Source organism: Macaca nemestrina, chromosome 2 (genome assembly GCF_043159975.1).
Source record: "Macaca nemestrina isolate mMacNem1 chromosome 2, mMacNem.hap1, whole genome shotgun sequence".
NCBI classification, from domain to species: domain Eukaryota; kingdom Metazoa; phylum Chordata; class Mammalia; order Primates; family Cercopithecidae; genus Macaca; species Macaca nemestrina.
In genome coordinates this window covers 27,972,182-27,994,590 of record NC_092126.1, presented here as the reverse complement: position 1 = coordinate 27,994,590, position 22,409 = coordinate 27,972,182, and the positions used below count along the sequence as shown (strand labels likewise).

The window sequence follows — 22,409 nt, the reverse complement described above, 5'->3', positions numbered from 1 at the left end:
GGTGGCGGGCGCCTGTAGTCCCAGCTACTCGGGAAGCTGAGGCAGGAGAATGGCGTAAACCCGGGAGGCAGAGCTTGCAGTGAGCTGAGATCCGGCCACTGCACTCCAGCCTGGGTGACAGAGCCAGACTCCGTCTCAAAAAAAAAAAAAAGAAAGAAAAATGTGCTACCAAATTGTGGAAAATTTATGTGAAGATATTTTTGTCTGGATGCTTGGATTTACTTTTATCTCTCTTCATGAGGTTCTGAAACAATCACATTAGATTTATATGTTTTCTGTAAGCTTTGTCACTGAAAAAACTTCATATTATAAAAATATTTGAATCACTGAGTTTATTCAACATTGTTCACTACCTTTAGTTATTCAGAGATTCTGGGCTTCTCAGACCTCACTTGGAAAGGTCTGATAAGACCAAATTTAAAATGCCATGTTTGTGATGATTCAGTTCTTTCGAAGGGTTGCCAATTTCTGGTTTACAGTAAACACTTGGGTTACTAAATATTCTAATGAAGATTAGCACTTTTCATTTGCATCTTTTTTTTTTTCTTCTGAGAATCTCAAATACCTTAAAGATAAGCAGAAATTCATAATCAGCATTCATTCTGAAAACTTTTATATTAATATTCAGCAAGTGATCTTTAAGATTGAGTTAGGAACTTGTGGCCCTGGTGTGTTATTTTCAAATAACTAGAAACTTATATTTTCAAATGATGATTTTTATCTTTGAAGCAAGGGTTTTGATTTTTGTTTGTTTGTTTGTTTTATAGCTTATTTTCAAAGTTAAGAAATGCAAGAAAGGGTGTCAATATATTTCCTTCAGGAAAGGTCCTGGTTGGTAAAATACGTAAAAGTACAAGCTCCTAAATTCACCATCATTTCCTGGTGGATTTATAAGAGTTTTTCTCCAGAATCTAATGTATTTGTTTGTATATTAACTTCCACACAGGGCTATGGAACACACCTAATGAATCATTTGAAAGAATATCACATAAAGCATGACATCCTGAACTTCCTCACATATGCAGATGAATATGCAATTGGATACTTTAAGAAACAGGTTGGTTTCTCACCGCACAACACTGTTTTGTCATTACTTTTCTTAATATGTTCTCAGGTAGCCTTCTTCCAAATAAGTTTCTCCCCCAGTGTCTTCCACTTACAAGAACAGACGTTTGTTTTATATCAAAATAAAACATATTTTATCAAATATATTTTATCAAAAATAAGCTTCAGCCTGGATTAGAGAGTGTCACTAGTACATAGTAAGTACTGAATAACTATTTGTTGAGAGAATGAATGAATGTCATCTGTCAGTGAGGTGTAATATTGCATCCTAACATTCTAAAATATGGTTTCTAATAAGAAATTCCCAGTCCTGGAATTTGGTGGGTAGCATTCTCTGTGAATGAGAAAAACAGATTCAGTTTCTGGAAGACCTCCATTTATGATAGCAGAGAGGAAATCCTGGAGTTTACAAAAAACTGCAAACAGTACTGATTCTACAGCACATAGTGGGCTAGGAGCTTAGCTGTCATCCTTCCTTTCTCCCTTCCTCCCTTCCTTTCTTTTTTTTGAGACAGGGTCTCACTTTGGTGCCTAGGCTGAGACTGAAGTGGTGCAGTCTCAGCTCACCACAGCCTTGACCTCTTGGGCTCAGGTGATTCTCCCACCTCAGCCTCCCAAGTAGCTGTGACTACACCCAGCTAATTTTTTGTGTTTTTAGTAGAGACAGGGTTTTGCCATGTTACCCAGGCTGGTCTTGAGCTCCTGGACTCAAGCAATCCACCCACCTCAGCCTCCCTAAGTGCTGGGATTACAGGCATGAGCAACTTCACCAGGCCTCTGTCCTGGCAGTTTCTTATCAGAAGTTTTCAGCTCAGGCTGGGTGCAGTGGCTCATGCCTGTAATCCTAGTACTTTGGGAGGCTGGGGCGGGAGGATTGCTGTGCTCAGGAGTTTGAAACAGCCTGGGCAAAATAGTGGGACCTTGTCTCTCTTTAAATAAGTCTTAAAATAAGTTTTCAGCTCAGCTTTTTGAGGACTGTTCTTTGGCTGCATATTTTTTTAATAGTGATTTGTAATTCCTAAACATTCTCATTTACTTTTCTGACTATAAAAGTAATGTATAATCATTGTAGAAAATGTAATAAAGCAAAAGAAGGAAAGAAAAATGGCTTGTAATTCCATCACCCAAAGAAATTTTTTGTTAATGCTTTGATTTTTTTATTTTAAAATTTTTCTTTTGTTTTTCCTCTCAGCTCATACCTATGCTGCTAATGCTTTGACATAAATCTTTTTAATATTTTTTTCTGTGTGTATATAAACATAAAAATTGATTCATACCTATATATATAATAATATATATATTTTTGATATTTTTGTGTATATAATAATTTTGATGGTTTCCTAGGATTTTGTTGTAGAAATAGAAAATAATTTCTTTAACCAATACATTTTTGGCTATTTAGGTGTTTCTTGTGGGTAACGTGCATAAGTATGGGTGTGTTTGTGCACGTGTTTTGCCCTTAGAATAAATCTCTAGAAGTAGAGTTGCTTCCAGACATTTTTGTTATGTGTTGCCAAATACTTTAAAAATTTCCATTTTTGTCAGTAGTGTATTAGGGGGTCAGGAAAGGAGTTGGTAACTGAAAAAACATTTATCACTTTTCCAGATAATAAATTGTGTATGTTTGAATGTATTTGATTATGTGAAGTTAGATTTATTTTTCCATGTTTATCAACTCTTTGTATTTGTTCCCTTTTTGGATTGCTAATTCATTTTCTTTTGTCCTTTTTTCTATAAAAATGTTTAGTTGCACATTGATTTATGATAACTATTTATATATAACAATATTAACCTTGGATAATATTTGTTTCAACATTGCTTGTGGCTTTTTCTTTAAATCTTCAGAATGTTAAAGATTTTATTACATAAAATGTATGGACTTGGTTTGGTTTGGATTTTGTTTGTTTGTTTGCTGTCAGACAGGGTCTTACACTGCCACCCGGGCTGGAGTGCTGTGGCATGATCACAGCTCACTGCAGCCTCAACCTCCTGGGCTCAGGCAATCCTCCTGCCTCAGCCACCTGAGTAGCTGTGACCTCAGGTGCATGCCACCATGCCCAGCAATTTTTTTTTTTATAATCATTTGTAGAGATGGTGAGGGGTTGGGAGGGAATCTTGCTGTGTTGCCTGGGCTGGTCTTGAACTCTTGGACTCAAGTGATCCTCCTACCTCAGTCTCCCAAAGTGCTGAGATTATAGGCATGAGCCACTGCACCCAGCCAGACTTTTTTTTTTTTTAATATGTTCTTACGTAATTAGAAAGCTTTTTGTGCTCTGAAGACAGATAAATAATCTCCTATTTGTTATCTTCTCATTGTTTGAGATGCATTTTAACTTTTATGGTAAAACTTACTAAGAAATTAATTGGATTGCTTCACTGAGGTCTTGAGCATAAGCTTTCCTCGGCTGTAACTGTAGTGGAAAGCATGAGATCTCAGCCATGGTTCTTAAATAACTTGTCTGTAGTCCTCTTTGAGGATGATGGCAATAATTACTTGGAAAATAAGTTTTTGTTGAAAGATGAGGCAGTGAACTGCTGGTGATGGTGCTGAAGTTCAAGTAATTTTCTGCAAATAACTGAAATAGATACTTAAGGAAAATTATGTTTATATTATAAATATATTATTTATAATTTTGAATATTACTCTCAAGCAGTCTGTTATTATGGCTTAAAGTATGTAAATGAGTATATTCCAAAGCATTAATGTCATTGAAACAACCATACATTGTGACTGTCTGGAATTTTTTTGCCTGCAAAGAAAGGATTTCATTTCCTTAGAAACATTAAGTTTCTAATAACTTTATTTTTTTGACCATCTTTTCTTTGATAATTTAGATCAATGTTATTGATTTGCTGAGAATCCTGGGGATCCCCTCACCACTTTGGGAGAAATTTGCAACAGTCATATTTAATTATGTAATTCAGTACAAAATTAAACCTAATTTTTACTTAATACCTGTTTCTGTTTTAAGCTTTTTAATATTTCTTTCTTTTTGTTAGGGCCGTTTAAAAAAATGTTGTCTTGCTTCCTGTTTACACAGTTAGATTTCTGGTGTTTTTGAACTTCATGGGTGGTTTTAAGCTAATCCTCTTCAGAATAGTATAATGAGAACTTCAAAGAAGCTTGTCTTGATTCCTCACACAGTGCCTGGAACATAGTTAGCACTCAGTAGATATCTGTGCATGGTGTTCATGTGAATGAATTTACTTTCTTTTCAGGGCTTCTCCAAAGAAATTAAAATACCTAAAACCAAATATGTTGGCTACATCAAGGATTATGAAGGAGCCACTTTAATGGGGTGTGAGCTAAATCCACGGATCCCATACACAGAATTTTCTGTCATCATTAAAAAGCAGAAGGAGGTAAGCAGGTGGTTGACTCACTTACCTTCTGTACAGGCCAGTCTTAGCTGGGGTGGGTTGCATTTCCTTGGGTGCTCTGTGTACATATTTACTGGATAGCAAACTCTCAGTTTGCTATGGGTTATCCAGATTTCTTCTCTCTCTCTTTTTTAACACAGAGTCTCTCTGTCACCTAGACTGGAGTGCAGTGGCACTATCTCGGCTCACTGTAATCTCTGCCTCCTGGGTCCAAGCAATCCTTGTACCTCAGCCTCCTGAGTAGCTAAGATTACAGGCGTGTGCTGCCACGCCCAGCCAATTGTTCTTATTTTTAGTGGAGACAGCGTTTCACCATGTTGGCCAGGCTGGTCTCGAACTCCTGACCTCAAGTGATCCACCTGCCTTGGCCTCCCAAAATGTTGGGATTACAGGTGTGAGCCATCAACGCCTGGCCATAGATTTCTTCTTTAAAGGTATCCTTGATCTGTTTCCTTTCTCGGTTACCATTTCTACAAGAGTCATTACTTTTTAAATTTGTGTAAAATACAAAATGTGTAAAATATGGTGACATATTTTAACTTCACCTTCAAGCCATTTTACATTTTGGCCTCAATTATCGTTCCCACTCCTATCTCTCTACTTTCATCTCCAAATACTCCAAATACATCTATATTTACTGTTCTCCAAAGTGTCTTCGTCCATTAGCCACCCCCTTCACTCAGCACACGCATATTTCAAACCTTTTCAGCGTGTGTTCCAGTTACTCTTCTGAACTTCTCTAGCATCAGTTTGATCAACCTATTTGAATTTCAATTATTCATCTTACGTAGACATTTACCTTAGTGTATGTTAATCTCCGCTTTTACATTGCAAGTTCTGAGGGCTTATCTTTCTAGGTATTAAGTGATTTGTTATCTGGTATTGAGGTGACATTTTTTATGCATATGAATGAAAAGAGGAGCAGTAAAAGGGAAAGGTTGATAGAGTTGAATACATAATAATTTAAATTTTCTAAGACAGAAAAAAAAAAAAACCCGTGATGAAAAGAACAGAACTGGGGAGTACACAAAGGCCATTTATTGAAAGAAAGAACTTTGTGTGTTAAGCGCAGGATCACCTCCTGGCTGCCCCCAGTTGGGTGGAGTTTGCAGCTGTGTCATCCCACATCAATTCCACTTGATACTTCTGTTATTGGTTTAGTGCACTTTTCTCTAACAAATAGCTAAGGAGGACATCTGTCTTATCCATCTTTGTTTTCTGGTTTCTACTAACCTCCTTAATCCCAGTTCTTAGTTATTTGTCAGGCATTATCTACGGAACAGCCCTAAAGCTTTTTACACAGTGTCTGGTGCATAGTAGTTACTCATTAAGTATTTTTCTTTCTTGCCCAGGCTGGAGTGCAGTGGCGCGATCTCGGCTCACTGCAAGCTCCGCCTCCCGGGTTCACGCCATTCTCCTGCCTCAGCCTCCCGAGTAGCTGGGACTACAGGCGCCCACAACCGCGCCCGGCTAATTTTTTGTATTTTTAGTAGAGACGGGGTTTCACCGTGGTCTCGATCTCCTGACCTTGTGATCCGCCCGCCTCGGCCTCCCAAAGTGCTGGGATTACAGACGTGAGCCACCGCGCCCGGCCTAAGTAGTATTTTTCTTTTACTTAAAGTGGCTCAGTCTTGTTCTTATATTTCCTGGGGAAGTGAGCAAAGGCTTTTTTTTTTTTTTTTTTTTTTTTTTTGAGAAGGAGTCTGGCTCTGTCGCCCGGGCTAGAGTGCAGTGGCCGGATCTCAGCTCACTGCAAGCTCCGCCTCCCGGGTTTACGCCATTCTCCTGCCTCAGCCTCCCGAGTAGCTGGGACTACAGGCGCCCGCCGCCTCGCCCGGCTAGTTTTTTGTATTTTTTAGTAGAGACGGGGTTTCACCGTGTTCGCCAGGATGGTCTCGATCTCCTGACCTCGTGATCCGCCCGTCTCGGCCTCCCAAAGTGCTGGGATTACAGGCTTGAGCCACCGCACCCGGCCCTTTTTTTTTTTTTTTGGATTTGAAAATGAAAACAACTTTTGTTGCTTTTTGTTCAAAGATATCAGCCCAAGAGAGAATTACAAGTAGGCACTTGGAAGAGTTAATAAAGCACAGCAGGCTCCTCTCTCTCCCTGTCTCTCTGAAGAGCTGGCTTTCCTCATTGTTCTCTCTGGGGCTTAATGAGCAGGTCTGGATTCAGCAGCACATCATTCGGCATTAGAAGCTGCTGGCCAGCTAAAGCTATCACCCTGCTGTCAGCTGCTCTTTCCTCATTCCTCCTCCCAGCAGCACGAATTCATCCCCACGGTGTTAGCTGAGAGCAGGATTCCCTTGGCAGAGTCTGCAGATTCACATTGTACATGATCTGTTGGCCCTTCAAACCTACAGGGGAACGCCAGAAGCGCAGAGCTATTTTAGATGGCTAACAAAGCAGTCAACTTTTTAGAAGCCAAGGCTCCCTCCCCCTTCTTTTTTCTCCTCTCCTCCCCCTCCCTCTCTGCCTCCAGCCTTTGCTCACACATTCCATTGAATGGGTGATGGAGGTTTGGAGCTCTTAATCTAGTTTTTTAAAAAGCTATCTGAAGTCACTTCAATAAAAATATATTTGGATTCATGTAGTATTTTTTCCCACAGAATTCAGTTGATTTTTTACAAGTGTTATTTATTCCAACTGTGAAAAACCCCTCAAGGAAGGTAGGGATTCATGGTGGCAGCAAAGAAACAGTGAATATTTTGAGGCACTTCCTAGCCCCTGAAAGTATACAGGAGCAGAATAAGTTGTAGTTGTCATTAGTGGAGATAGAGAGAGAAAACTAGTGTAGTTGAACAGGTGGACCAAGAGTGGAGAGTTAAGTGCTACTTTGTGAGTGTTGACTCCAAGGGAAAGGTAGGATCTGTAGGGGCCTCATGTCACCTGACATGACTTTTTTGTGGGAGATTTGTTTTGAACTGGGCAGCCTGGTAATGAAATCTGCATTAGCAGAGACTCAGAGTCCAATGTGAACAGATTTGTGGGCACATGAACAGGTAGGACCATTGTTATGTCGGTGATGAAGGCACTATTTGAGAAAGTGCAAATAGGCTATGAGCAAGCATAATTGGGTATATATGTGCCTATGTGTGTGTGTGTGTGTGTGTGTGTGTACATGCATACATGTATGTGTGGATAGGCTAGGTGGTGGGTGGGGGGATAAATTCTTAACTCTTAATCTACATGTGACAGTACAAGGAATTGGGGTTAGAGAAGCCAAAGTAAGGATGGGGAAACTCAATGCAATTTTTTTATAAGGAGACATGCAAAGACTGGGTGATGTATTAGAGATGGGGAACTACTCTACTGAAATTTTCTGCTTCAGGAGACCCTAAAACTGACAGCGGTAGATCATAGGACTGAGCTATGGACTTCAGGAGAAGATGATGAGGACATACTTTCATTTGGAAGGCATTGATTTTATGGTCATGGGAGGGAGTTGAAGTGAAGATATTTTCTAGGGAGGTGAAGATAATATACTGGAACACAATGAAAATATCTCCTTTCTGAGATGCAAGTCAAAACCACAATGCGACACCATCTCACACCAGTCAGAATGGCCATTATTAAGAAGTTAAAAAAATAACAGATGTTGGCAAAGCTGTGGAGAAAACGGAATGCTTATACACTCTTGGTGGGAATGCAAATTAGTTCAGCCCCTGTGGAAAGCAGTTTGGAGATTTCTCAAAGAATTAAAAATAGAATTACCATTCCACGCAGCAATCCTATTACTGAGCATATACCAAAGGAAAATAAATCGTTTTTCCAAAAAGATACATGTGCTATTATGTTCATTGCAGCGCTATTCACAATAACAAAGACATGGAATCAATCCAGGTGCCCATCAAAGGTAGATTGGATAAAGAAAATGTAGTACATATACACCATGAAATATTATGCAGCCATAAAAAAGAACAAAATCATGTCGTTTGCAGCAGTGTGGGTTTAGCTGGGGCCATTATCCTAAGCAGATTAACACAGGAACAGAAAACAAAATACTGCATGTTTTCTGTTATAAGTGGGAGCTGAACATTGGGTATACATGCTCACAAAGATGGGAACAGTAGACACTGGGGTTTCCAAAAGAGGCAAGAGAGGGAGAGGAGTAAGGGTTGAAAAACTACCTGTCAGGTACTATGCTCACTACTTGGACAGTGGGATCATTACAAGCGCAAAGCTCAGCATCACACAATATACCCATAATACCCCCTGTATGTAAAATGAAAACAAAAAATTAAAATTAAAAAAGATCTTCTCCATAGTGATTACTGGAGGTACAGAGAACTTAGGAAGCCTCCCAGTCCCATTAACAGTCACTTCTCAGGAGCCCACAATCTTTAAGGTGCTACATGAGGTGTGTGGAAGCCATCTGGTAGGTCATTGCATTTGAGAGTCCCTTGGTGAAGAGAAGGAAACTTTTCAAATTGAAATAGTCTTCAGCATATTCTCTGAAGGTATCTATTTAAGAGATTGCCCTTGGGATTTTTTTTTTTTTTTTTTTTTTTTTTTTTTGGAGACAGAGTCTCACTCTTTCGCTCAGACAGGAGTGCAGTGGCACCATCTTGACTCACTACGAGCTCCACCTCCCGGGTTCACGCCATTCTCCTGCCTCAGCCTCCCGAGTAGCTGGGACTACAGGTGCCCGCCACCACACCCGGCTAATTTTTTGTATTTTTAGTAGAGACGAGGTTTCACTGTGTTAGCCAGGATGATCTCGATCTCCTGACCTCGTGATCTGCCTGCCTTGGCCTCCCAAAGTGCTGGGATTACAGGGGTGAGCCACCGCGACCGGCCGGGATTCTTTGTTTTTTAAAAAAGAAGATTTGGATTTACAAATAAATGGAAAGCACCCATCTAGATCAGCCCTGTCAAAAGTGGTAGTCACTAGCCACATGTGGCCACTGAGTACTTGATATGTGGTTAGTCAAAATTAAGGCATGCTGTAAGTATAAAATCCTCTGATTTTCTTTTCTTTCTTTCTTTTCTTTTTTCTTTTCTTTTTTTTTTGAGAGGAAGTCTCACTCTGTCACCCAGGCTGGAGTGCAGTGGTACAATCTTGGTTCACTGCAACCTCCACCTCCCAGGTTCAAGCAGTTCTCCTGTCTCAGCCTCCTGTGTAACTGGGATTACAGGTGTGCACTACCATGCCCAGTTAATTTTTTGTATTTTTAGTAGAAATGGAGTTTCACCATGTTGGCCAGGCTAGTCTCGACCTCCTCACCTCAAGTGATCCACCCACCTCGGCCTCCCAAAGTGCTGGGATTACAGGTGTGAGCTACCACGCCTGGCCAATCCTCTGGTTTTCAAGAGTTCATATGAATAAAGCAATGTAAAATATCTTACACTTTTTTCCAATTGTATGTTACAATATTTTAGATATAATGGGTTAAATGAAATACATTATTAAAATCAATTTCACTTGTTTCTTTTTGCCTTTTGAAAATGTGGTTAGTAGAAAAATTTAAATTACATGAGTGGCTTGTATTATGTCTCTACTGGACAGCACTGATCTAGATTTACTAGGAATATACTTTTACTAGCTCATTCATTTTATGAAGTTATTTGTTTAACTGTTAGGATTATATATTCATGCTGCAGTATTTACCAGCTGTATGTTTGAAATCAATCAAGAAGTAGATTTTTTTGTTTTCCTTTGTGAATGCAATTAGTGATTTCTATTGTTTTGTTTAATTTTCCAAAATTTCGTTATGATATGTTTAATTTCCAGATGGTGATTTTTTAGTTTTTTTTAACCTCACTGTCTTGGAAGTAGTTACCTCAGCATATTAATAATTATTTTACAAAACAAACAAAACATCTCTTAACATTTCTCAGTCAGTGTGATGGCTCATGTCATGGTTGTGTTGCTTTAATAGATGATACTTTAAATTGCATTATTGTTTTCTTTCTTCTCATGACAGCCTACTATTATAGAGCTGCTGCTTTTTTGATGCAGGTAGAATAGGTTGGAGCTCCAGCCTTGAAAAGTTTATGTAGTAAAGCTTTAACTACTGTAGGCTTTGGGGACTTTCTGGGGCCTGTTTACCTGCCTCTCTAGTCTGAAGGGAACAGTTCCTAGTTATGGATGTGAAGAGATTCTGTCACTTGACTGAGTAGTGAATGCTCAGGGCTGCTTTCCTGTGATTCTGGCAGAGCCTCCTCAGAGAGGCAGGGCAAAATAATTGGGTGTTATGCTACAGATGACAAGTGGTCCCTAGGGGCTGTGTGTTTTCTCAATATTGGCTTTTCTGGATGGCAGGGACAAGTAACTCAAAGATGTTTTTGTGAATGTCACTAAATAGACATGGTATAATATAATCTGTTCATTTCTTACCTGTTAAATAGCATTCACCCCTTTCTCCCATCTCGTTTCATAAAAAAGACTGTTTTGTTAGGAAAACATTTCATTAGGGTGACTGACTTGAACTGTATCCATAGACTTCTTTCCCTAAACACATTTCCTTCTTGTGCTTCACAGATAATTAAAAAACTGATTGAAAGAAAACAGGCACAGATTCGAAAAGTTTACCCTGGACTTTCATGTTTTAAAGATGGAGTTCGACAGATTCCTATAGAAAGCATTCCTGGAATTAGTACGTATAGACCTTCTTTTAAAAGCGAAATTTTTTAGTAATAGTGTGATTTGTGTTTGAAACAATTTCCAGAATGCAGTAACTTGGAAAGCTATATTGCCCTGCCTGTCTCTGTGTTATCTCTAGTCTTTTAAGAAAGGCAGCAAATGTCATCGTTTTATGTCTTCCCTATCACCCAATACAAACAAACCAAAGGGAGCTCAGATGCCCCCTTGTAATAGCTGTTAATATCCACCGTTTATTAAGAGTCTGCTATTTGTAGCACAGTGCGAATTATTACGCATATGCAACCTTGAAAGCAGGGAATCCTATTTTATAAATGGGGAAATCGAGTTCCAAAGCAGTTAGATCATTTACTGCTAAAGGGCACATAGCCAGTAACGGTCAGAATTAGAAGCAGCCCAGTTCTGATGTCCAAACGACTTACTGTTTGCACCGTGTCTCATTGCCACCAGGGTTTTAACCTCCAAGGTCTGTGCTTGACTAAACTAGTCTCCCCAAACTTCCAAAAAATATTATTTGTTATGTGTGATGGAAATTGTATACCGTGTTTCATATTCCCTATTTTACAGTAGTTTTCCTAAGGGTTCTTGGCTGTATGTTAGAGTTGAGTTGTATTGGGTTAAACCATACCAAATAGTTGTTTTTATAGGTCAAAAGCCATTGAATATCATTTGGCAATTTTATTCAGTTCAAATCCAAGTTCTTTTTAGTATATTCAAGCATTAATAAAAAAACCAAAATCAAACAAGCAAAAATTTTCCAGAAAAAATAAAATGTTATTTTGGCAAGATATATCACTTTATGACATCTGCCCTATGGGAGATCTTACTTTTATGCTAAATCCAGAAATTCTACTTCCATGTATTATCTCTGTTAATGACATAATAGCAACCAGATCATTGAATGCCTACTTGTGCCACACATTTTTCTGTGCTTTTTTTTTTTTTTTTTTGTACATCAACTACTCTCAATAGGGATAAAACCACCTGATTTTTAGGGTTCTGTTTTATAGATCGATAAACTGAGAGACAACTTACTCTTATTTAGGGTGAGTTACCTTTTAAGGAAAGAACAGGAAATCACATCCAGATCTCTCAGACTCCAGGCTGTTTTCTATCTGCTACACTAAACTTTCTTGCATTACAAGCGGGGCCTTAGCCAAATAGAACAGAGACCAGGACAGAGTTTGTTCTGACCTAAAATAACAGCTTAACTCTTTTACAGGGTCATCTGCAAAACATTTGACTTTCAGTTTAAAAAATACACATGCCCACAGTACTGTACATATTTATTTTTTATGCTCTCCACTGAAAGGTTGGTGTTCCTGCTTTAAAAACAGTAACATATGGGGCAGTGTTGTTAGTCTTGGAAATGTTTTATATTGTTAGCGGTATAAGGAAGTAACTAATTGCCATTAATTTCAGTCTTTTCTCAGAAGTAGATTTTTATTGAGGCATGCCTGTAATTTATTGTTTTTGATAAGTATTAACTATGTTACTCTCTTGACCAAAAGCACTTCTCATTCAGTGTTTCATTTTGTTGACCTATAGGAGAGACAGGCTGGAAACCGAGTGGAAAAGAGAAAAGGTAAGTATGACAGGCAAAAGGATGTTAATGGAAGTGATTATTTTCCCCCCACCCAGCAACTTAAAGAAAATGGGCAAACTAATTGTAATCACTCACACAACAGTTGGTGGGTTTTGAGTTTCCTAAAACATTCTGGAATGGTTCCAATTTTAGGTTTTTGTAAGAATGAGCTGAATAGTAATCAGCTGGCAAGAGGGTATAAATCTAATCATTGCTCCTTGTTTCCCTTTTTCCTTTCAAGTAAAGAGCCCAGAGACCCTGACCAGCTTTACAGCACGCTCAAGAGCATCCTCCAGCAGGTGAAGGTGGGTGTCCTCTTTATTCACCTCATGCAAATATTTTGAAATGATTTCCCACATGGAATTTCCATATTAGATACCTTACTTTTTTCTTTACCCAAGAGCCATCAAAGCGCTTGGCCCTTCATGGAACCTGTGAAGAGAACAGAAGCTCCGGGATATTATGAAGTTATAAGGTTCCCCATGGGTAATGCCATTAACATTTTCTAAGTATAGATTTAAAACTGGATGGCGGTGTGGGGGACAAATGGTTGCTGAGGTTGATTTGTACTCCTCTGTTTAGGGTAGGAAGTGTATGACGGGTGGTGGGATTCCACGCACCGTGGAGGGGCAGTGATGGCAGAGAAGTGGGTGGCTGTGTTCATTAGAGACATTCTGCAGCTGTCGTTTAGAGCCCACACGAGCTTAACGACACTAGACACAGAAAATCCAGGGTAACTGCAGATAGCACTAGGTATGAAAGCTGGTACTTTAGATATAACTTTGCTTATATTCTAACTGTTTGGTGCAAATAGAAAACATCAGCTTATCCTCTTGATATGCTTTGAGTCTGTCGTAAATAGGTATTCCTTTTCATAATTATTCAAGATAATAATGAAAGAAGTTAAACTACTTGACTGCTGTCCTTTCAGAGGGAGAAATTCTACTTACCACAATTCTGGATTTTCCATGCCCTTGATGGGTACTGTTGGTGTCACTGTATATACTCTTTATTTTAAGCTTTGTCTCATATCCAAAATCAAACAAAAAAGGATGTCTTCAGAAATGTAGAATTGTGCAGTTTGGTGCTTTGCCCACACTATGCTAAAATGAATGATTAATTGAATCAATTGAGAACGCTCAAATTAAACTAATTTGGCATTGTGGGGTGACAGACAGCTAGCTGACATGTTTTCTTTTTATCAGCTACGTGGCCATATTTTTGGAGAGAGCCAGAGTCTTCTGTCTCTTTTCTACTTGTAATCTATTCCAGGTGCTAAGAATTGTGGAAGTCCAGCCTGGGTAAGGTAGTGAGACCCTGTCTCTACAAAAAGTAAAAAATTAGGTGTAGTGGCACACGCCTGGGGCCCCAGCTACTTGGGAGGCTGAAGTTGGAGGATTGCTTGAGCCCAGGAGTTTGAGGCTGCAGTGAGCTGTGATTGCACTACTGCACTTCAGCCTGAGTACTGGAGGGAGACCCTGTCTCAAAAAAAAAAAAAAAAAAAAAAAAAAAAAAAAAAATTATGGAAGTATTAAAAATGTGAAAAGGAAGAGTGAAAGGGATGCATTAGCTCCTTGATAACTGAGTTATTTATAGGTGTTTTCTATAGCATTTAAATGTTTCACATGAATATTTTATATATTTGTAGTAATGATTTCAGTAGCCTACACCCCTTAAAGTGGACACACATCTATATGCTTTTCTTTCCCTCTTCTCTCTGCCTTACCACTATTTATTTCAGTACAAGAAAATAAAGGGTAGGGTTGAGTCAGTCTAGAATTCTGAATGGAAGGCTGATTTGGGAATCAGTATTGTCCACTATGTGCAAAATATGTTAAAACTCTTTGTGTCCATTTCTAACCATAAATTAACTGATTTTTGTATCCTCTTCTCTGGACTGTCTCAGCTTCTTTTGTGAAACCCTCATGGGAAGTTGTGTCAGTTTGGGGCCCTTTCAGCCCCTGTCCACATGCACTCTGAAGACGTGCAGTGATAGGTCTAGCGGATCCCATTGATCATAGCCTACTTACAGCCTGCTTTCTGAAAGTGTTTTGCTTGGTCCAGCCTGTAAAGGTTGTGAACTTCTCCAGTTGGATACCACCTGTGTGCATAGCTGAGTCTCACGAGGGGAAAACTGACCTAATTGAGCAAGGCCAATGATTGGCTGAAATGTGTGCTGGACAAACTTAAAGCTATAAATGGTGTTCTTCAGTAGGGCAGTATTTTTTTTTTTCTTGGTATTGTTTAGATGCTGAGTAAAATATTTAGTTTTGTCCCCAAGATTATCTTGTATTTGAAGACAAGAATGACAAATCAATAATTTTACATTTTCCCATTGTTTCCTTATTTGATTTTTCTAATAACATTACTTTTCTTTCCCCATATTCTAAAAATGGATGAGATTTTCTCTCATATGGATGGGATCTAACCTGTTTTCTCTCATATGGATGGGATCTAACCTGTTTTATTTAGGGAGTCACACACTGGACATCACCTGTATAGTCCGGCCCAAGCATGACTTCTTGTTACACATGGATGGCTAGGCAGGATTTTCATGCTTATCCAGAATTCCCAAATTAAGGGGAAGGGACATGAAAACAGAATAATTTAATGGTGTCTCTATATTTGGTACCACCAATATTTAGTCACCTTTTTTAACCCACCTCATTTTGTCAATTGAAAAAACTCTAAGAAGGCCAGAGGAAGAAAAATGCTATCTATAGCTATAGAATAGAAAGGAAGTATTCAGAATTGTTTATAGTTATTCAGAAAAGTCCAGACACCTCCATAATTCTTGCTTTGTTTCTGTTGCATTTTAGGCTCTCTCCATCTTTTCTTACCCACCTCCTAAAAGTAGTTCGAAAGCTTTTGGACAAACTTCTTTGTGTTGTGTCATCCTTTTGCTCCCCCTCCACCTTTTTGGGGGGTACATGTTTCTTCCTTTTAAAACGTTATAAATATTATATTGGGCAGCACATCTTAAGTGGTAGACATTTAGGTGGAAAAGTGAAAGGAATGTAAACATCTACTTTTACTTAGGGCCAATTTCATTGTTTTTTTCTTCCTTAAATGAGAGAACATTTTGATCTGTTCAGTCACACGTGGATGGGACATTTAGTGTGGATTTGATGAGTCTTTGTGTTTCTTAACGCTTTTAGATTTTTCTCTCTCTCCAAATTGTTTTAGTTAGAGAAGAAAGAAAAGTTGAAAGTTGAATTTATAGATGTGATGACATACACTCTAACCGAGATAGGCTTTAATCAAGAGATAGGCAGAAGCAGCTTTTTTCCATTTCTTCTTTGATGCTTTTGTGGTGGATTTAGGATATTGATGCAAATGAATTTCTTCCCATTTGGGGATATTGTACATAAATTTACTTACCTTATTAAATGATGATCCCAGTGTATTTGGTTACAGGTTTCTTTCCCCTGGAAATTTTGTAACATGCTTAGAATTTGGGATTTTGGTAGTCAAAAGTGTTTCCCCCCCGCATTTGACTTATTTTTCCACACATAGTTAATACAATTATAGCTTTTAACAATAAAGCCAGACTTCAAGACAACCAAGGAACCATAAATAGACAAATGTTAGCATCTATTCTAATCTGCATATAATTCTTTAAATTAGTCCTGACAGTGAGGACTGAGGAAACCCCTCTTTAGTTTTATCAGTTTAGCTGGAGTACTGTTTTCACCTGTAAAATTCTGCCATTTAAAGCAAGCAGCTATATTGGGAAATTCTTTGCAATAGTCTCACAAGGCTTACTTGCTTTAGAAAATAGATTATTAAATGAAGTTTGTTATTCTTATTTCATTGATGGAGCTTGAAGCAAAATTCATTCGAATCATTTTACATGCAAGGTCACTGGTGTGTTCACAGATGTATTTATTATTAGTTTCTCTACTTTATCTATATGACACCAAAACAACTGTGAGTTTAGTGAAACAAACGCAGTCTGATAGTTTTAAGTAATTAAATGATTCAATACCAACGATCCACCTGCTCTGCTCCATATAGATAGAGCTTCTTCTGTGTAATTCTGAATGAATAGCTAACAGTAGTCAGTTCATCATACTTATTGTTGCTAATCTACTTAGCTTCCTTGTGCTGAATAGGGGATTGAACCAGATGACTAATAATGGTCCCTTTAATGCTAAAATGGCTGTGATTTGACATTTTTAAAAAACCCACAAGAGAATGAACATAAGATTTAAGAACTGTTTTCCTTGATCATAAGAATTTCTCTTAAATAAAAGCATTGGGATGATAAAAATGTAATCAAACCAACAACATAGATTTCTTTCCCAGTCCCAGTTTTGTCAGCTGGTGTTTAAAATGAGTCAAAGATTGCTAATATTTTTTTTTCCTGTGCAGATCTGAAAACCATGAGTGAACGCCTCAAGAATAGGTACTACGTGTCTAAGAAATTATTCATGGCAGACTTACAGCGAGTCTTTACCAATTGCAAAGAGTACAACCCCCCTGAGAGTGAATACTACAAATGTGCCAATATCCTGGAGAAATTCTTCTTCAGTAAAATTAAGGAAGCTGGATTAATTGACAAGTGATTTTTTTCCCCTCTGCTTCTTAGAAACTCATCAAGCAGTGTGCCTAAAGCAAGGTGGTTTAGTTTTTTACAAAGAATTGGACATGATGTATTGAAGAGACTTGTAAATGTAATAATTAGCACTTTTGAAAAACAAAAAACCTCCTTTTAGCTTTTCAGATATGTATTTAAATTGAAGTCATAGGACATTTTTATTTTATGGAATAGATTTTAATCTATTTACTACTATTAAGGTAAATTTTCTATGGCATGTCCATTAGCTGACTATTCCATGATAGATGATTAGGGGTTTCCTCAAAACCTGTGTGTGAGGAAATTGCACATAGTAGCAAAATTTGGGGAAATTCATAAAATTTTCAGACCGTGAATGTTTCCATTTTTTTCTAATGGAATGTGAGAGTTTATTTTTATTTTATTCCGAAGGACTTTAAGGAAGGGATACATGATTTTAAAAAAGCCTGTAAGAGGTGAAATATGTGATGTTTGAAGTCTCATTATAGACTTTTTATATATATTTTTTAAAACACTCATCTAGATGAGGTGCTTTGAGCAGTTCTGAAAAATGCAGTTCCAGGAAGGCAACTGCTTTGATTCCTAAGGAAGAAATTCTAAATAATGCAAACTTTTTAAATAAGCATCTAGGTTTTTGATAATTCTGTGTACCTGCAACAAACTTGTTAGTACATAACCACTATTTTAATAATTATTTTCTCTACACAAATGTGTGATATCATATTTGACTTTGCTTATGCAGGCCATAAGTTCCAAAAGATAATTTCCCTGGCCACAAAGGCATAAACTTGAAAACACATGAGATTGAGTCAACATGCTTTAATAGGAAAAGATGTGTGGTCTATAAATGTATCCATCTGGTGAATCCTTGTTCTAATAAATATTTTTTTCTTTTCTATGATACACACAGCCACACTGATAATATGTAAATGAACATTTTCCTTTTTATATCTCCAGATTATGTTTATTGTCTGAGGTAAATTAAATTCCCACCAGGGTTTGCTGTCAGTATTTTAACACCCACATTAGTATATGGGTCCAGGGTCATAACCCCCTAAAATCCATCATGCAACCTTATTAATCTATCTTGGGATTTCAGTTTAGTGCTTGGATTTATTTCCTGATTACACTACATAGAAAAGTGAGACATCTGCCATCCCAGCTCTGGGAAAACCAACTAATATACAACCATATAAACGAAGGCCATCTTGATGGTCTCAACACTAATTTTTTATGATGCAAATTTATAAACTGATTTTTGTAAAGGACAAACTTTTAAAAGTGTATTTAACTTGATGTTTTCTATCAGCATAAATAAAATGGTCATGAATAGTCATTAAAAACAGTTGCCAGTGATAATCTGCATGAAGGAAAAAGACCCCCGCAAATGGCTGAGTTGGAAGTATTGTTTTTGATATGTAACAGATATTCAGAATGCTCACACTGAAAATGCCTCAACTTTTTAAAGTATAAGAAACCACCATGAGTGGTGTCTAGATTTCTAATGAAGAATGATGATACAGTTTGGATTAAGTATCTTGGACTGGTTTTAAACAGTGCTTTGTACCGGATCTGCCGAAGCATCTGTCCAGCCTGGTATCCTGTGAAAGTTTGTTATTTTCTGAGTAGACATTCTTATAGAGTATTGTCTTTAAAATCAGATTGTCTCTTCTATATTGAAAGCATTTTTATGTTTTCTAATTTAAAAATTAATATTTTCTTATAGATATTGTGCAATAAAGCTGAAGTAGAATGTGTGGTTTTTGCAAATGCTTTAACAGCTGATAAAATTTTACATTTGTAAAATTAATATATTGTACTGGTACAAAATAGTTTTAAATTATATTTTAAAAAGCTTCCAATCTTGTGGTGTGTTTTCTTCATTCAGTAGGCTGAGGGTAACGGAACAAATTATGATCTGGTTGATGACCATCAGTTGAATCCTTAAACCTTCTATCTTAAGCATTCTGTTGCATTTGGGGGAGGTTTCATAAAAATCCATATCTCATCAGTAAGAGGTTTTCAGGAGAGACGCTTACTCTGTCTTTTGAGTTTTCCACTGCATCTTACCCACTTACCCACTAAACAATAACAAAAACGATCCATTGAAAGAAGAGTGTTGTCGGTTTAGAAATTAAAAGAATTTTGTTTTTATACTTTGCATCTGTGAAATATATGAATGAGACAGAAATACAGCCGATTTTTAAACGTCTCCCATATGAGCTTTTAATGTTATTCAAAATGATGTCTGTAGGAAAGAATACTATATCCTTTTGGGGTTTGAGAGGACCCAACCAAGAGAACCCCTCTTCTCTACTGAAATCTAGACCAACTGAGAAGTTAAAAAAAAAAAAAAAAAAGGCATATGATGGCCTTTAATACTAGTAAAATGGATATTGGAGAATGTGGCTTCCTTTTTATCTGTGGACAATGGGCTTTCTAATGCTGAAACCCAGAATGTGATTGACCAGCTGCTCTGTACCACTGTTCTGTACTCCAGAATGTTAATGACAAGCTGCTCTGTACCCCACTAATGGGGCAGGGACTTTCCCATTAAGCTTAGTGCAGCCCTAGAGCAGTGGTGCTCTCTAAAGGCAGGCCAATCCTGAAGAGGCCCAGGTGAGAGCGGGGCATATCAGCCTATGTCCATAATAACCTATGGTAAGTATGTTACTACTTAACTCCTTAATTAGGCAAGCCCCTCCCTGGGGAAGAATGAATGAGGGGACAGAAGGAAGCCAGGAGATGATGTATGTCCTCCTTCAAGGAAGTAAACTTTTGTAATGGAGAATAAGTCTACTTCAATCAATAATTACAAATTGGTCATATTTATTAGAAGTGAATGGTGAGAGGGAGACTTTGAGGTTTTCATGTTACCTGGACGAACAATTTATATTTCCAGAAACTAAGAAGTAGAAACAAGATCAGACTGAAGTACTATGGACCAGTTAATTATTTGTCACCCCTTTAAGCTGATATTCTTTAGACCAATCCTCAGCGTTTATTTAAAAGGATTTTAAGTGCTGCACAAGGAAGGGTAACTGGCGGCAGCTCTTGTCGTTAGAGCTGTTCTGCTCTATCCCTTAACTAGCATTCTCCTCTTAGCAAAGTAAAAATGCCAAAGAAAAGCCATCAGCGATTCTGGAATATCAAAGGTCAGAATGGTTGCAAGTTCTTACTTAAGAGGTAGTAATTAGGTTGACAGTTTTTTCATCTGTTGAAGTATATGTTTAAAATTCTTGACCATTCAGACATTTTTTCCTGGCAGAAAAAAGGTGTCTGTGTAGGGGGTAGTGGAGGGTGGGCAGGGAAGGTGGTGGCAGGGAAGGTGGTGGCAGGGACTGAAATCAATGGCTGTGTTTGAGTCTTAAAGCTCCTGGTATTAAAGTCGTATTTACTTTCTCCTTTGGGTATATCAGTGCTATCAGTATAAGTGATGATGAAGATTGGCAGGATAAAAACAATGTTAACTAATGTCTCAGGTAAAGAGTTGAAAATGAATTTAAAGAGAAAAAAAGAGCAGATGAAAGATTTCCAGGTACACTTTGGAGGAAGAGCTTCAGCAAAGTAAAAAAAAGATGCTGTAAGGAAGTGAGAAAACCATAAGCATTATGAAAGATCCTCTTTAATGTATTTATGTATATTTATGGCTTGATTTATTTATGGGAACATCTTTCTTATAGAAAAAGGAAGCTAACAATGACAAAGCTGGAAATTTTCTTTGGGTTTATTAAAAAGCAGTATTTCAACAAAGCAGAGAAAAATTAAAAGTCAAGCTTCCTGCTCCCTCTTCTTATTGGGAAGTCCGACACAACCTTCACAGGATCAGGAGTTGAAAAAGATGAGAAATGATATGTGTAATTTGTGTGTGTGTATTTATATACAGTCATGTACCACTTAACGATGGGGATACCTTCTGAGAGATGCAATGTTAGGTGATTTTGTTAGTGTATGAGCATCCTAGAGTGTACTTACACAGTCCTAGATGGTATAGTCTACTACACACTGAAGCTCCATAGTATGGCCAGTGGCTCTTAGTCTAGAAAGTTGTATAGCATTTTACTGTAAATACTGTAGGCAACTGTAACACAAAGGTATTTTAAACATATCTAAGCATAGAAAAGGTGCAGTAAAAATATGGTATTATAATCTTATGGGACCACCATAGTATATGCAGGGTATTGTTGTCCAGACATCTTCATTTGGCATGACTCTGGGTGTATGCATGAAATTTTATGAGCTGAACCAAGGGTTACCATTGTCAGTTTATCTAGGTTTGAAGTTCTTTAAAAGAAATCCCAGAGAACTTGGAGGCTAAGGACCTTCTGAAAATAATGCACATGTTTACATGTGTGCACTTTCTGCATATCAGTTCACTTGGTCCTTGGACTCTCCCAAAGCTCATTGGTGAACCCCAGTTTAAGAATTTTTGCTCTCACGAGTCTGGGCAACATAGCGAGACCGTATCTCTACCAAAACAAACAAACAAACAAACAAAAACAAACAATTAGGCCAGGCATGGTGGCTCACGCCTGTAATCCCAACACTTCGGGAGGCTGAGGTGGGCGGATCAGGAGGTCAGGAGATTGAGACCATCCTGGCTATCATGGTGAAAGCCCATCTCTACTAAAAATACAAAAAATTAGCCTGGTGTGGTGGCCGGCGCCTGTAGTTAGTCCCATCTACTCGGGAGGCTGAGGCAGGAGAATGGCGGGAACCCAGGAGGCGGAGCTTGCAGTGAGCCAAGATCGCGCCACTGCACTCCAGCCTTGGCGACCAGAGCCAGATTCCGTCTCAAAAAAATAAATAAATAAAAAGCATCTTTGCTCCGTCAACCTGCCATCTTCTAATGTTAACAGATGGACATCTAGTTTCTACTTAAAAACATCTGTGAACGGGAAATTTGCCTTTTTGTGCAATAGTACTGTTCAACAGTGGGATAGGCAAAGGTTTATAAGAAAGCCCATAGGTTGGGTTGAAGTCAGCTGTTTGTGACCAAGCTCTAGTTCGAGTTTCCCACAGAGTACTATTAGTGTGCCAGCACTGTTCCTATCCCTCAACACACCCAAGCATACTTGTACAGTTGTAGCTACGTGCACAACTCAAGATCCTGTCTATGTTTTAAAAACATTTTTAGGCTGAGCACAGTGGCTCACGCCTGTAATCCCAGTACTTTGGGATGCCGAGGCGGGTGG

At 38.1% G+C, this 22,409-nt stretch overlaps 1 protein-coding gene across 2 annotated transcripts in view; it reads left to right on the top strand.

Annotated features, from left to right (window-relative positions):
- The window catches only part of LOC105488963 (lysine acetyltransferase 2B), a 117,720-nt gene extending 98,643 nt beyond the window's left edge, over nt 1-19,077 (top strand). Inside the window, exons 12-18 of one of the 2 annotated variants that reach the window (XM_071090841.1) lie at nt 947-1,057; nt 4,285-4,428; nt 10,931-11,045; nt 12,599-12,635; nt 12,877-12,940; nt 13,037-13,121; nt 17,010-19,077. In XM_071090841.1, coding sequence (XP_070946942.1) covers nt 947-1,057; nt 4,285-4,428; nt 10,931-11,045; nt 12,599-12,635; nt 12,877-12,940; nt 13,037-13,121; nt 17,010-17,203 — 750 coding nt within the window. In that variant the 3' untranslated portion in view covers nt 17,204-19,077. The remainder of the gene's footprint in view (nt 1-946; nt 1,058-4,284; nt 4,429-10,930; nt 11,046-12,598; nt 12,636-12,876; nt 12,941-13,036; nt 13,122-17,009) is intronic. The other variant, XM_071090842.1, reaches the window with a different exon arrangement.
- The last annotated feature ends 3,332 nt before the right edge of the window (nt 19,078-22,409 follow it).